The sequence below is a fragment of the Mixophyes fleayi genome, chromosome 7 (genome assembly GCF_038048845.1).
Source record: "Mixophyes fleayi isolate aMixFle1 chromosome 7, aMixFle1.hap1, whole genome shotgun sequence".
Lineage (NCBI taxonomy): Eukaryota > Metazoa > Chordata > Amphibia > Anura > Limnodynastidae > Mixophyes > Mixophyes fleayi.
The window spans coordinates 140990140-141003924 of record NC_134408.1 but is presented as its reverse complement, the minus strand read 5'-3'; the positions used below and the strand labels follow the sequence as shown (position 1 = coordinate 141003924).

The 13785-nt window shown below is 40.3% G+C and overlaps 1 protein-coding gene across 1 annotated transcript in view; it reads right to left on the bottom strand.

The window, feature by feature from the left end:
• The window catches only part of LRP1B (LDL receptor related protein 1B), a 728477-nt gene that overhangs the window by 203398 nt on the left and 511294 nt on the right, over window positions 1-13785 (bottom strand). The window contains exon 42 of the mRNA XM_075181401.1: window positions 13334-13538. Coding sequence (XP_075037502.1) covers window positions 13334-13538 — 205 coding nt within the window. The remainder of the gene's footprint in view (window positions 1-13333; window positions 13539-13785) is intronic.

Here is a 13785-nt window from a genome sequence, read left to right as displayed (position 1 = left end):
TAATTTAAGTTGAGTCATGAAGTTTCAGCAAGTTGCCACCTGCCAGATGGCAGAACAAAGAGACTCGGTGACAGTTCCCTGTGCAGCGTCTCTTCCAAATACCGTAATATGTACATAGAAAATGTGTCAGTCTGACTTCATATTATTTTAATAGATGCAGGAACTATGCCTACAGATTCCTCTAAATACAATTTAGGAATGCAGGTGCAGCTTCTGTTGGAATCCTAAGCCGGGTTATGGTAATTTGATACATTAACAAAAAGCAGGACACAAAACCAAACAATTATTTAGCAGGACACATTCACCAACCACCATAGTATGACTGTGATAAGTCCATCTACCTCTACAGCCCACTAATTTACATTTTATTCTAAGTATACTTGTACTAATGTTAATGTGTGAATGTCATACACACACGGGGGGAGACAAACATTTTTACGATTGAATGTACAGAATAAATTCCCAGTTGTGTCATTGGTTACTAGCGAATCATTGGCTGCATTCTCGTGAACATTGGTTCAGCCAGCAAAAAACATTTTGACATTTAGGTACAAGAGATTTGTTGTCATTCCCCCCAAGTAAATATGTCTTGTGTGATAGCTCTAGACATGGGCAGAACTAAAGACGTTGCAGGAGACGCTATAGTGCCCAGCGATGCTACAGTCTTGTTCTGGTCTCCTGAGCATCAAATGGGGTTTCACTGGGCATGATAAGAAGACCTGAGCAGGGGCCTACAGCGGGCTTAGAGAAGCATTGCCAGCGCCATAGGCAAACCAAGGGAGGGGGGTTTACTGATGCCTGGAAATCCCCTTCCAAGCCTGGGGCACTGTATAATTGAGGTGGCTGGACCCTGCCCCCGCTTCACACAGCTCTATTTGAAAAGGGAGAGCTGCGTGCACCTAACAGTAGTGCACGCAGCATTGCCCATGTATATTATGGGGATAGGAAGAGTTGGAGAGCAGCCAAGCACTGTCTAATATTATAGCCACGCCCCCATGCATGCTGGTCACGCCCACTGGTGGCGTGGTGTGGAAACCCCCCTCTACAAATCCTGCATTTGCCCCCCACCCCAAATCTCTAGACAATGAAATCAGTGCTCACTGTACAGCTGAGGGCCTTTGTGTAGCATCTCCTCTGCCAACTTCCATCATTACCTTTCTCAGGTTGTTACTACAGCCAGCTTACTAAAATTGCTCAATAAAGCTGTCGGTAACACAGTCTATACAGGCCCGAATTTAGATTTTTTTATCCAAATAAGTCACCTCTACTGTACTGCCCCCCTCCCCAACACCCTCCATTACCCACAGAACTCCACTGCCCCAAATTCCATAACATCCCATATACAATGTAGCACTACCAGGTGTATTACCCAGATTCCACCAACTTTAGGAATTTACCGATAAGGGTTTCTATGTCATTTGGAGCACCATCCGTAAAACATACTAAATTACGTTTAAAATTTGCCCATAGGCCTTGTCCATACTGCCCCTGGCATTACTATTGTCATTATTGTTTAGCAGAGCTCATCACAGTGACTGTAGGAGAAAGCTCTTATATCATTCTCACTGTGCAGTAACAAATATTATTTTTTCCTTCTAGGTCACAGAAGTTTATGGATAGCAGGTTTCCCAATGAGAAATCAATACCCGTACATGTATTTTACCACTAATTAAAATGTTTTTGCTTGTTTCTATATATAACAATAGGAAAAACACAACATAAGATGTTGACAGAAGGTCAGAGATCCTTGTGACATGGCCAAGGCTGCGGCACAGTGGTTAGTATTGCTGCCTCAAATTGCTGGAGTCACCAGTCCTTATCTTTCCCTGTGTGTACTTGGGTTTGTCTCTCAACAGTCCACTGCCAGGTTAATTGCCTCCTGACTAAAAGATGTTTGTGTGTTAAGGAATTAGATTGCAAGCTCTATTGGTGTAGGGACTAATGTGAATGATAATGATTCTCAGTACAGCTTTGTGTAATATGGTGGCACTATATAAAAAACAATGATAATAAGTATAATGGATGGTAAGATGGTAGCAACCATTTCTTCTAGACTTCTCTCTTTATGGGCTGGATTTATCATCCTATTTAAAAAGGAAAAGTGGAGGTGTTGCCCATAGCAACCAATCATCATCATCATCATCATTTATTTATATAGTGCCAGCAAATTCCGTAGCGCTTTAGAACTGGGAACAAGCATTAATAAAACAATACTGGGTAATACATACAGACAGAGAGGTAAGAGAACCCTGCTCGCAAGCTTACAATCTATAGGACAATGGGAGTTAGAAACACAAGGACATGTGCTAGATCATATTGCACAATGGACCAGCTAGAACGCAAAAGTAAAAGTACTGAGTGGGCTGTGTGTGTTGCAATGTTGGTCAGAGGGTTGTTGTCTTGTGTTAGCTGTGTAGAGGGTGCTAATAGGGGAGATTAAGATGGTGGTTGAGGAATATCATAAGCTTGTCTGAAGAGGTGGGTTTTCAGAGAACGCTTGAAGGTTTGAAGACTAGAGGAAAGCCTTACTGTGCGAGGGAGGGAATTCCACAAAGTGGGTGCAGCCCGAAAAAAGTCCTGTAACCGAGAATGGGAGGATGTGATGAGAGTGGAAGAGAGACGCAGATCTTGTGCAGAACGGAGGTGTCGAGTAGTCAGAGTCCAGCTACCATTTATTTAGTACATTCTAGAAAATGAAAGCTAGAATCTGAATGGTTGCTATGGGCAACACCTCCAGTTTTCCTATTAAGAAGGTTGGATAATTCTCCTTCTATAAATTATGTGAAGCTTTAATTGCAAAATCCTTGATACAGAAGCTGTAAGTACATAAACACTGACACCATTATTACTTTTTACTACTAATAAAGCTTCTCATGTTCTGTTAACCTGTTTTTAAGTACCTGTAATGTGTTTAAATACAAATGTTCACAAGAGGCGAATAAACCATCGTACAATGCAGTGGATTTAACTCAAACCCAATTGCTGAACCAAGAGCATGGAATAGACCGTCCTCGCTCCCTTTGTCTCTGCCAAGCTTCTAATAGCTCCAACATTTGTAACCACTTTGTATCTTTACAGCTGATTGGACCGGGACTAGTGAGTAATTGCGTAAATGCAAAAATCAATATGTCTAATGTGTTTAAAAGCAACCAGGCAGAGAAAAGATTCTAAGGCACCGGTACCTCCCTAAAAAAAAAAAAAAAAGAATTGATTGGGTCTGAATTTCCGAAACAAAGAAAAAAAAGCCACAGGGCGTGATGTGATATAATTACATTAAATGGGCAAAAAGCTCCATATTTTCATGTTTTTCTCACATGAGAGATCACATCTAATAAAAAAGACTATTATGAAATAAGTTTGTAGTTACATATCGAATAAAGAATTAAGTTATACCCAAAAGACAAATTTTTACTACACCATAAAGTCGGAAATTCATAGGCAATTATTACATTTTAATCAATAGGAGTTGGATTATGACTGTGTGCCGTTGTTTTACTGTAACAGAATTCATCTATAAAAAGAGGACAGTAAAGGATAAAGACTCGCGTTTGATGAAAAAATTAAACACATGAGCAGTTTTGTTAAACCACAATAGTTGCAGATAGGAACAGAAAAATCCTCACGCTTGCCCTGTATGTTTTTTATTTTGAAGGATTGTGCAATTTTGTGATGTGTTCAGTAGAATATTTGTAACCTCACTGTCTTCAGGGGAAAACGCAGGATTTTTAGAGGGGGGTTAAATCATACTTGCCTACTTTCGGCAAGTGTAGTCCGGGTGAGGGGCGTTACTAGAGGGTGGGAGGGGGCAGGGTGTGGCCAAAGGCGTAATTTTGGTCCTGCACCGACAATACCGCTTTGTCGCAGGGGGCAGGGCCAAAATGACGCGATTCACAGCGAATTGCGTCATTTAGGCTAGGCAGTTGTGGAATGAGGGAGACTTGCCTGCTCTCCCGGGAGTCCGTGAGACCGACCCGAATTTCGGGAGTCTCACGGACATTCTGGGAGAGTTGGCAACTATGGGTTAAATGCCGCCAAAGTGTATACAACTCTTTCCATCCACTTCAAATACGCGGACAATGGTAGCCAACTATCCTGATTCTGGTGGGGTACTCACAATTTTACGTGACGGTCCCGCTCAATCAGTATGTCCTGCTTCACACTGTACCACTGATTACTAAAGGCGAGCTGCTTGAGTCTAACAGTAATACAGTTGGCCTTTAACAAGCAGCGCAGCGCAAAGCAGAACTTACATCCCGACCATCCTTGCAGACGTAAAAGTCCTGAGCGGGACAGTCACACAAAGTTGGGACTCAAAGTTAAGACAGTAGGCAGTATAAATGTAATAAATAGACCTATTTCCTCTTTACCAGCCCTGACATTAAATTAATAGCATTCAGAATTAATAGATAGACCTACGTCCCCCAAACATTCCCTGACATTAAATTTATGGTAGTCCCATTTAATAAATACACATATTTCCCTGCAAAATAATGTAATTAGTATTCCCATTTAATAATTAAAGCTATTTCCTTGCAAAATTGCCCCAACATTAATTAACTGATATTCACAATTAATAAATAGCCCTCCTTTTCAGCCTCAATTTAAATGAATAATCCTCAAGCCAACTTAGCCTTAATTAAATAATGCCATCACACCACCTTAAATTAATAGTGATTACTATGACCCCACTATTAAAATAAATAGTCCCCACCATCAAATAAATTTCCCCCACCAATAAATTTATATTCCCGTCCACTATTAAATGATTACCACCCATCCTCGCTATTTAATTAATACTCAATCTCCACCCCTCTTACAGTAAGAATCAGGCTCTGTAGATTTCAGAGACAGACTCTTCTATCAGCCACTCCTAGTTCCTGCACGTATAGCACTACACTAACTCATGCTGCCCGCCTCACTAAATAGGGGGGCAGGACGTACAGTGCAGAGGGGAGGGATGGGTTTGTAGATCCACGGCTATAAAGTGACTGGTCCCGATAGAGCAGTGGTCAGGGAACAGGGGTAAATTGCCCCTAATAGGGTAAAAATGAAATTCCTGGGGGTATTGCTGCCGATTCACATGCTGTCAGTTAGATTGTAGACCCCTTTAAATGTGATATTGCTGTTGTACCAGAAGAGCCTCAAGGGTTGGCAGAGGCACTTCTTGAGCTTTGATGCAATAATGAAGCACGTATTGCATTTGAAAACAAAGCAGATCTTTCATATTTTTGGATGTCAACAGCTGCAAAGGCATTCAAAATTGGACATAAGGAGGCAGTCAAAAAGTTGCTGCCTTTTGCAACAACCTACCTGGATTTTCCACTCTAATGAACATAAAAACAAAGCAGAGAAATCGTTTGGACACTGAAGATTGTATCCAAATTGCTCTGACATCAAAATGCCCCAATATTGATGCTCTCGTATCAAAAATGTAGCAACATCATTTCTCCAAAACCTGAAGTTTTGAAGTTTTCAAAGAAATTTTGAATAGATTCAATAAAATTTGGAATTCCAATCATTAATCATATATGATTTCCTTCCTTTCAAATCAAGGGGGTAATGTCGGCGTATCAAAATATATTTTGGGGTAAAAGGTAAAAAAGTTTGCTGACCCCTGCGATAGAGGAACCAGCTTGTCAACGACTCACGGATGGTTTGGGGGGTTTCCGGGCAACTGGAAAGCCCCCCCTAACTGAGCGCCTGGTCTTGTCCTTCACAGAGCGGCACATTTATTATACCTGGTGCACAGCAAGGAATCTTGTCACTTTGTCTACTGTTTACAATATAATGTTTTTTCAAAAGGCATAAAAGGAAAAAACACTGATGTGTCCAGCCTTAATAAACAACACAGTGTCTGAATAGCGCAATAGGGCACGGCTTGTTAACTCATTCTCTGCAATCACAAGTCACATGTGTATTATGAGCTAAACAAGCGCACAGGGGCTGCTGGGAACAAACACACTGAGTCAAAGCGCATTGTTCTAAACAAAAATGGCTTTATTTTACTCTTCTAAAAGTTGTTACCAATTATGAAACTGTTTGGCATGAGGTGAGAAAACACATCGCACTTACAAACACAACACACAAGAAAGCCAAATATCAAAAGCCAACATGGCAAAATCTGTTTTTTAAAACACCTGTAAAACAGCATCTATGTAGCAGTCTGTAGAATTGCTATTGATGCATTTTCATGGTACAAAGAGACCACAGGACATTGTATTTTAAGCCTCAGTCTTGGCAATAGCCACTTCGTGTTGGGATAAGTGCCAGGAACAGCTGTCCGGTGTTATGGAAGTACAATACCATGATATGAAGCATAACACACAGAGGAGAAGGATTCACAACACCGAGACCAGGTCTGGTCAACTTAGAGAGGCAGAATATTACTTTACTGAGGGAGCAGTCACTTCACGGAACACTCGTATGGCAGAGAAAAACTAAAATATAAACTGTAAATATCAGGAAAATTACAGGTCTAGGTGACAATTAGCCATTAATAAACACAATGGGAAAACTAGACGGGATAATTGGGCAATTATCTGCCATCAACTTTAGGGGTCATATATATAAAGAAAAATAATGACATGTCACAAAGCAATTACATATGTATAACTGTACCTGCGGTTCAGACCATGTATATATACAAATACATAACAGCATTGATCGTGGTAAAGATCTTTCTGCACATCTAGTGTTTGCAGTCATTGGGTTTTTTTTAAGGTGGAAATTAAATGAAAAGCCCACGTTGAACATCGTTTAAAATATCAACATAACATATTTGGGGTAAAAATGTCAGATCTGATCCATAATTCTTGTTATTTTGAACAGTAAGATGATGTTAGCATTGTCCATGCTTGCCAACTTTAGAGCTGGGGCGGTCATGTGCTGAAGGGGGTGGTTGGAAGGGGCGGCGACACAAATCACGTCATTTTGGCCCTGCCGCTGTGGCACAATACCGTTTTTGTGTCACTGTGCCACGGGGGTGGGAACAAAATGAGGCAGAGTCTTGCGTCATTGAGACACCTGTCCCATCCACTTCATTAGAAAGTCGGCAGGATGCAGGAGAATTCGGATTTCGGAGTCTTTTGGACATTGCGGGAGAGTAGGAAAGTTTGACGTCGTCTTTATTGCAGGTATCAAATGTTTTGCTTTATAAACATTGTTTTACGTGCACAGATATTTGCACCTTGCGTTTCGCTTGCACTAGGCTTAGATAAAATTTCATGGCACGTACTGACTCTTGCCAACTCCAAGAGGGTTTGACAACCCAGTGACACCTCAAAATTAGGAACACCTTCATATATGCCCAATCTCCACTTCCTTCCTATTCACTGCCACATCTCACCCTGCTTTGTTTATACATCTAGATCATACTTTAAACGCACTGATCCAGCAGTGGTCAGGATGACAAGGTTACAGAGTTTTAAAAAAATCTACTTCCAGGAGAATAAACAGTTAGATAGAGATTCCTGAAAGGCAGGGGTCCGGAGCAGAAGACCCCTACCACACTGACATCCGGAGGGAGAAGGGATTACTGGTAAAATACTTCCATGGGTGGCAATCACTTCTTTGTGACTATTTATTTATACTAAGATGACTAAGTGTGTAAAAATACATATATAACAATCACAGAAGAAAATACAATATTATGTTGTATTAGAAACATAGTTAAGTGTATATTCTGTTACAATTTTTGTTCTTTTATGGGAAGGAAAGTTAGGTAAGTAAATATATAAAGAGGTATGTTGACATATAGCACTGGTGATATGGTTTGTTTCCAGTACTTTGCTATCATACATTTAGCAGCATGCAAACCATGACATGTCGATTCTCAGAACCCTGCGAGACCAGAGATAGGTAGACGTAGAACGGACCAGTGATTCATCGCAATGCTCACCTGTAATATATCTTCTGTCAACTTTAGCATTTAGTTCTAAAAGACCACATCTTGTGACAAGTCCACCAGATAGGCTAACGGTCACCTCTATGACCACATACTTTGCCTACACAAAGGTGATGTAGACGGATGAATCCTATTGGATCTAACCAGTGCCATTCACCATCTCATAGAGATCTTGTAAGTATTCTCTTTAAAGTGGAAATAGAGGACTAGTCCTCTGTCTAATTGTCACCCAGACATCTTCCTCTGGAGGTGCTCCAAAGTCCTTATCCCAATAATTCTCATGTATGTTCACCTTAATTGCCATTATCCACCCAAACCAAGAAAGAATATGTTGTCCCCACATATCTAGGTCAATTTTCACATTAGCAAACAATGAATGGAAATTATTTTTATAACATAAATTACAATTACATAGGAAACCCAAACACTTGATTTTCCTGGGCCAATAAACAAGTCTGGGATATGAAATGACTTTATAAACAGTGTGCAGTATGGATCCAAAGTCTTATAAATGTTTGGAAGGGATGTGTAAGGACAAGGAAGAGTAAGCAACATGTTGTCTGCATATAAAGATATCTTATACCCCCCCAACCTCAACCTCTTTAACATCTTGGTTTGTTGTAATAATATCCACCAAAGGTTCTATCACTAAGGCAATGATAAGGGGGGCTAGTAGGTATCACTAGTTAGTGTCATCCCCAAGGTGGATGTTATTTGAGATCACGTCATTGACCAATACTTTGGCCGAGAGATCTGAATATAGTGTTTTAACTCCTGCAAGGAGATTATTATTGCTTATACAGCCCCACCGTAGGACGCAGCTCTGTACAGAGAATACGTAATCACTCACATCAGTCCCTTTCCCACCGGAGCTGACAGTCTAAATTATCAACCATACAACACACACAGCCAGCAGCCAACTGAACCTACCAGTATGGAACCTGGAGCACACTGAAGAAAGCCACAAAATTGTTGGAAGAACATACAAACGCACAGATAGGGTCCTGGTTGGAATCGAACTCATGACCTCAGTGCTGTGAGGTAGCAATGCTAACCACTGTGCTGACCCAACAGGCACAACCTACGCAGAGTGCCAAACATATAGAGCCAAAGCATGTTATCAAACGCCTTTAAAGCATCTAAGGAGAGATGGTATCCTTGGTTCTCTGGATCAAAAATCAACTCGGTCATTATTCATAAGTTCAGGGAACACTTCACTGAACCTAATTGCCCAAATCTTAGTATATAGATTTATATTCTTATATTAATGAGATGGGTCGATAGCTAGTACAGTAGAAATCTCTTTTAATCCTACTTGAGGTTATATTTTAAGATTTAGTGTGCAGTAATCTATAGCAACAACACAACTTTTATTTTCTAACTATATCTCGGTCAATTAATCAGCTAATTGCTGCTTGCTTCGTTATAGAGTACTGCTTTTGCTTTGTTAGTATATTATCCTCGCCGTTTCCATTAGTTGTCATATATTTGTGTCTGAATTCTTGGAAAATAACTACATTTCCAAGAGAAAAACGGTGGTACTCACGAGGATCCAAACTAAGACAGTACTATGCCCGAAATAAAGAGTCTGAACCTTACATTCCCGATAGAACCATAACGCCTACTGTTAAAAAACTGACGTTGAATAATATCGACTAAGTGAGATCCCGATAACCGTTAATGACGTCACTATAACACCCAACACACTAGTATTACCGCTGTTAAGAGGGTATGGAAGAAGGCGGCGCATGTAGAAGTTTGTTTTTTTTACAAACACTTGTATATAGCACGGTGGCTCAGTGGTTAGCACTTCTGCCTCACAGCGCTGGGGTCATGAGTTCAACTCCCGACCATGGAGTGGAGTTGTGTGGAGTTTGTATGTTCTCCCCGTGTTTGTGTGGGTTTCCTCCGGGTGCTCTGGTTTCCTCCCACACTGCTACTGCTAGTAGCAGGTTAATTGGCTGCTATTTAAAAAAAATTGACCGTAGTCTCTATCTCTGTCTGTGTGTGTGTGTGTGTGTGTGTGTGTATGTATGTATGTTAGGGAATTTAGACTGTAAGCTCCATTGGGGCAGGGACTGAGGTGAATGAGTTCTCTGTATAGCGCTGCGGAATCAGTGGCGCTATATAAATAAATGGTGATGATGATGATTGTACATGCGCAGCCTTCTTCCATACCCTCTTAACAGCGGTAATACTAGTGTCGGGTGTTATAGTGACGTCATTAACGGTTACCGGGATCTCATTTAATCGCTATTATTAAATGTCAGTTTTTTAATAATAGGCATTATGGTTCTATCGGGAATGTAAGGTTCAGACTCTTTATGTCGGACATAGTACTGTCTGGGTCTGCATTATTGTTATAAGTAACCAACCCCAAAAAAAACCTATATTCATACCGTATATTATATTTGCAGATAATTTGTTACCAGTATGAAATATAAACACTAATACATGGCCTGGATAAGTATAACTTGCACTAATTACCACAATGTAATGTAATTACAAAAAAATTGGATTAACCAAAAAGGTAAATATATTGGCAGCTAAAATGTATTTGATTGTTTGCACTTTAGACTTTAGATAAACCACACACATATATATACATATATATATATATATATATATATATATATATATATATATATATATATATATATATATATTCCTTGCTATTAAACTGTAAAGGTACAATAAATAATCACAAACTCTATTCATACCTGTAGCTAAGAGACAAAGAAAACACAATTCTGTATCGGAAACTATTTGTTGTATGAATGGCCTACAGGAGAATACAGAACAATAGCTCGGAATGATGGTGTTTTTATATATGCCATAGCCCTATGTTTGCGGAGGGTTAGTAAGCTGTCAAGTAATACATTGAACATGTGTAATGAACCTGGAGCATTGGAACGACCTTGAAGTCATAATAAAAAAAAGTCACCCAAGGCAACCAAACATTGCTTCTATAGCCAGGTATGAATGAGGGTTAGAGTGACCCATTAAGAAACAAGAATGTCAAAGAAGAAAGGCTAAGAAAGACTATAGGCAGCATTGCAATATTCCCTAGCAAAAGGAAAGATATAAAAATACGGGGCCCTTCTGAGTCATGCCTGTACTGTGGGAAACCACAGCAGTAAGTTGTAAGCAGAATGCCCGCTGGAACTTATTAATGTTTATTAAATCTTCATTACTACCTAAAGTGACCACTTGGCTACAGAATGGGAGGGAGGGTTGGAGACCAATGACAATGTGTTTGAGTGAGGCTTCTGCAGTTGGTCCTCCCATTCTTGCTAAGCGGCAGCGGCCTGGGAAAACGGGTTGCACGGAGAGGCCCATCCTGGGGCCTATTTAAGCTTCCAAAACATAGTGATATCACTGCCGATATTGGTAAGTGGTGCCGATAGGAGCATAATGACTGATTGTAGGCCAATCAAAACTGACTTGATAACTATGGTTGGAAGATGACCCCTATGGGGCAAATTCAATTAGCCGCATTGTTCCTTAGAATTATTACCGCTACTACGGTAATTTCTCCGCTGATTTTTGCTCGTAGCTCGATGAGCCGCGAGAAGAAATCAGCTGAGATTTTATGTCAAATCCCGCGGCTGTGTTTTTCTGAAGAACATTGCGACTAATTGAATCTGTCCCTATTTGTACAGGTAATCTTACGACCAGCCTAACAAACCCATATAGATTCCACAAATGATTTGACTGCTTGCCCCGAGTGATGAACTGCGTGATATTGTCCAATCTGGCTTCCAATGCATTACTTATATATGTATATAACAGTAAAAGCCCCCAATGTCCAAGACTTGCAAAACTGCTCTTCCTCTCTCACCATTCTACATCTGCTGCACCACTTTGCAAATCCCTGCACTGGCTCCCTGTGTCCTCACGAATCCAATTAAAATTACTCACCCTCACCTACTAAGCCCTCAACAGCACCACCCCATTCATACATCTCAAATCTCATATCAAAATACTCTCCCTCCCGCCCTCTTACATCTACCTCTGACCTGTGCATTGTCTCTGGTAACCACCTCTCACTCACTCCTATAAGACTTCTCCCGTCCTGCTCCCCAATTATGGAATTCCCTACCACGGTCAATCAGACTTTCCCACAGCCTATAAATCTTTAGACGCTTTTTGAAAACCCATCTCTTTTTTTTTTTAGAGGTGACCTTATCCCCGATAACACTACTCACACTAATGCACCCTCACAACTGTTCCAATCTCTACTCTGAGCCACACTCACTCCTCTTGTCTCAGCTGTGCCCCCTTCCACTTAGAATGTAAACTCTCTAATGAGCAGGGTCCTCCATACCCTTTGTTTTCATGTCTGCATTTATTTTGTCTTCCTTGTATGTCCTTGTTTTATGTATTCCCTGTATTCCCTACTGTACTGCGCTGCGGAGCACTGTGGCGGTTTCCAAATCTATGATAATAATAATAAATAATAATGTGTATACATTACTACTATAGATTTATATAGAGTCTGTGTCTTCTCATGCAGCTCTATGCAGTCAGCAACACAAACAGGGCATAAACGCAGGGCCGTAACTAGGGCTGTGAGACAGGGGCGACTGCCCAGGGCGCAACGCTGAAGGGGGGCGCAATTTAGGAATAATTTGGGCTAATTTGGTTAAAATTGAGGGATTGGGGGGCGGCATTTGTCTTTCTCGCCCAGGGCGCTAGAATTCTAAGTTACGGCTCTGGATAAACGCCAACAATTACAAGCATAAAGAAACAACAGGAAACTTTATTTCCCAAGCCAGCGTGGAGACCGATGAAAGAGAGGCGATTCCTCCTCATTTTAAAATGCCAGCACATAGGATACTTTCAATAAATGTCCACCCCTCTCAACACCCTAAACCTAAAGTTATTATAAGAAACTGGGATGGGAATTCTTACAATACTGGATTTACGTATTTGAAATGTTAAAAACGTTCTTAGAAAAATATATATATATTCTGCCTTACTGAATTTAAGAAGCAAAAAAATTTACTTTTGTAATAAAATATATGAAATGTTTGCAATACTTTTAAATGCACCTGTCGATAATACAAAACAGAAACAGCAAGAGGAAAGCCATTTTGTGGGCGGCGAGATATGAGAATGCAGCCTATTAATTAGCCAGGAACCGGTTCCTCAGTGATGTCATTTGTTCACAAATACTTGATAGCTTATTTGTACACTGAAATTTAAAGTTGATATGTGTGTGCTACATGAAAAAACAGTCAGTATTTAACTTATGTGCAAAACAGAATACTAATTTGCACCCCTTGCATTGTAACATGGTTTTGTCCAGGAGACTGAAATAAGAAGTTTCTTAAGTTAAGATCCTTAATGAATCAGGCCCAATATGTCTATATCTCTCACACATATCTCAGGTACGTATGGTTCACGTTTACTTTTTTTTTTACTTACGTATCTGTGTGATCCATCATATTCACAGCGTTCTATCTTCCCCAAGCTACCGTCAGAATAGTAGAGTTTCTCTGCCGTGTGATCGATGGTCAGACCGTTGGGTGTAACAATGTCCGTGCTCACAATCACCTGGGCGTTTTTTCCAGAAAGAGTGGACCTCATAATGCTGGGGTGTTGTTCATTCCAGTTAGTCCAAAACATTAAACTGCACAAAGAATAAAAAGAGCATGTTCATATGCACTGCAAACTGCTGGGTGAACTCATTAGAAGATATTATAATACTATCGGCAACAATATGTTAGAAGCATGATAAGTTATTCAAGAAAAAAGTAGTATTTCTGAATATTTCATGTAATGATGCTGGATGCACTCATCAAACTTCAGCTATAGACGTGATGATTGGATTGTAACAGAAACCACTTGTAATAATCAAACATATAGAGAGAGCTACA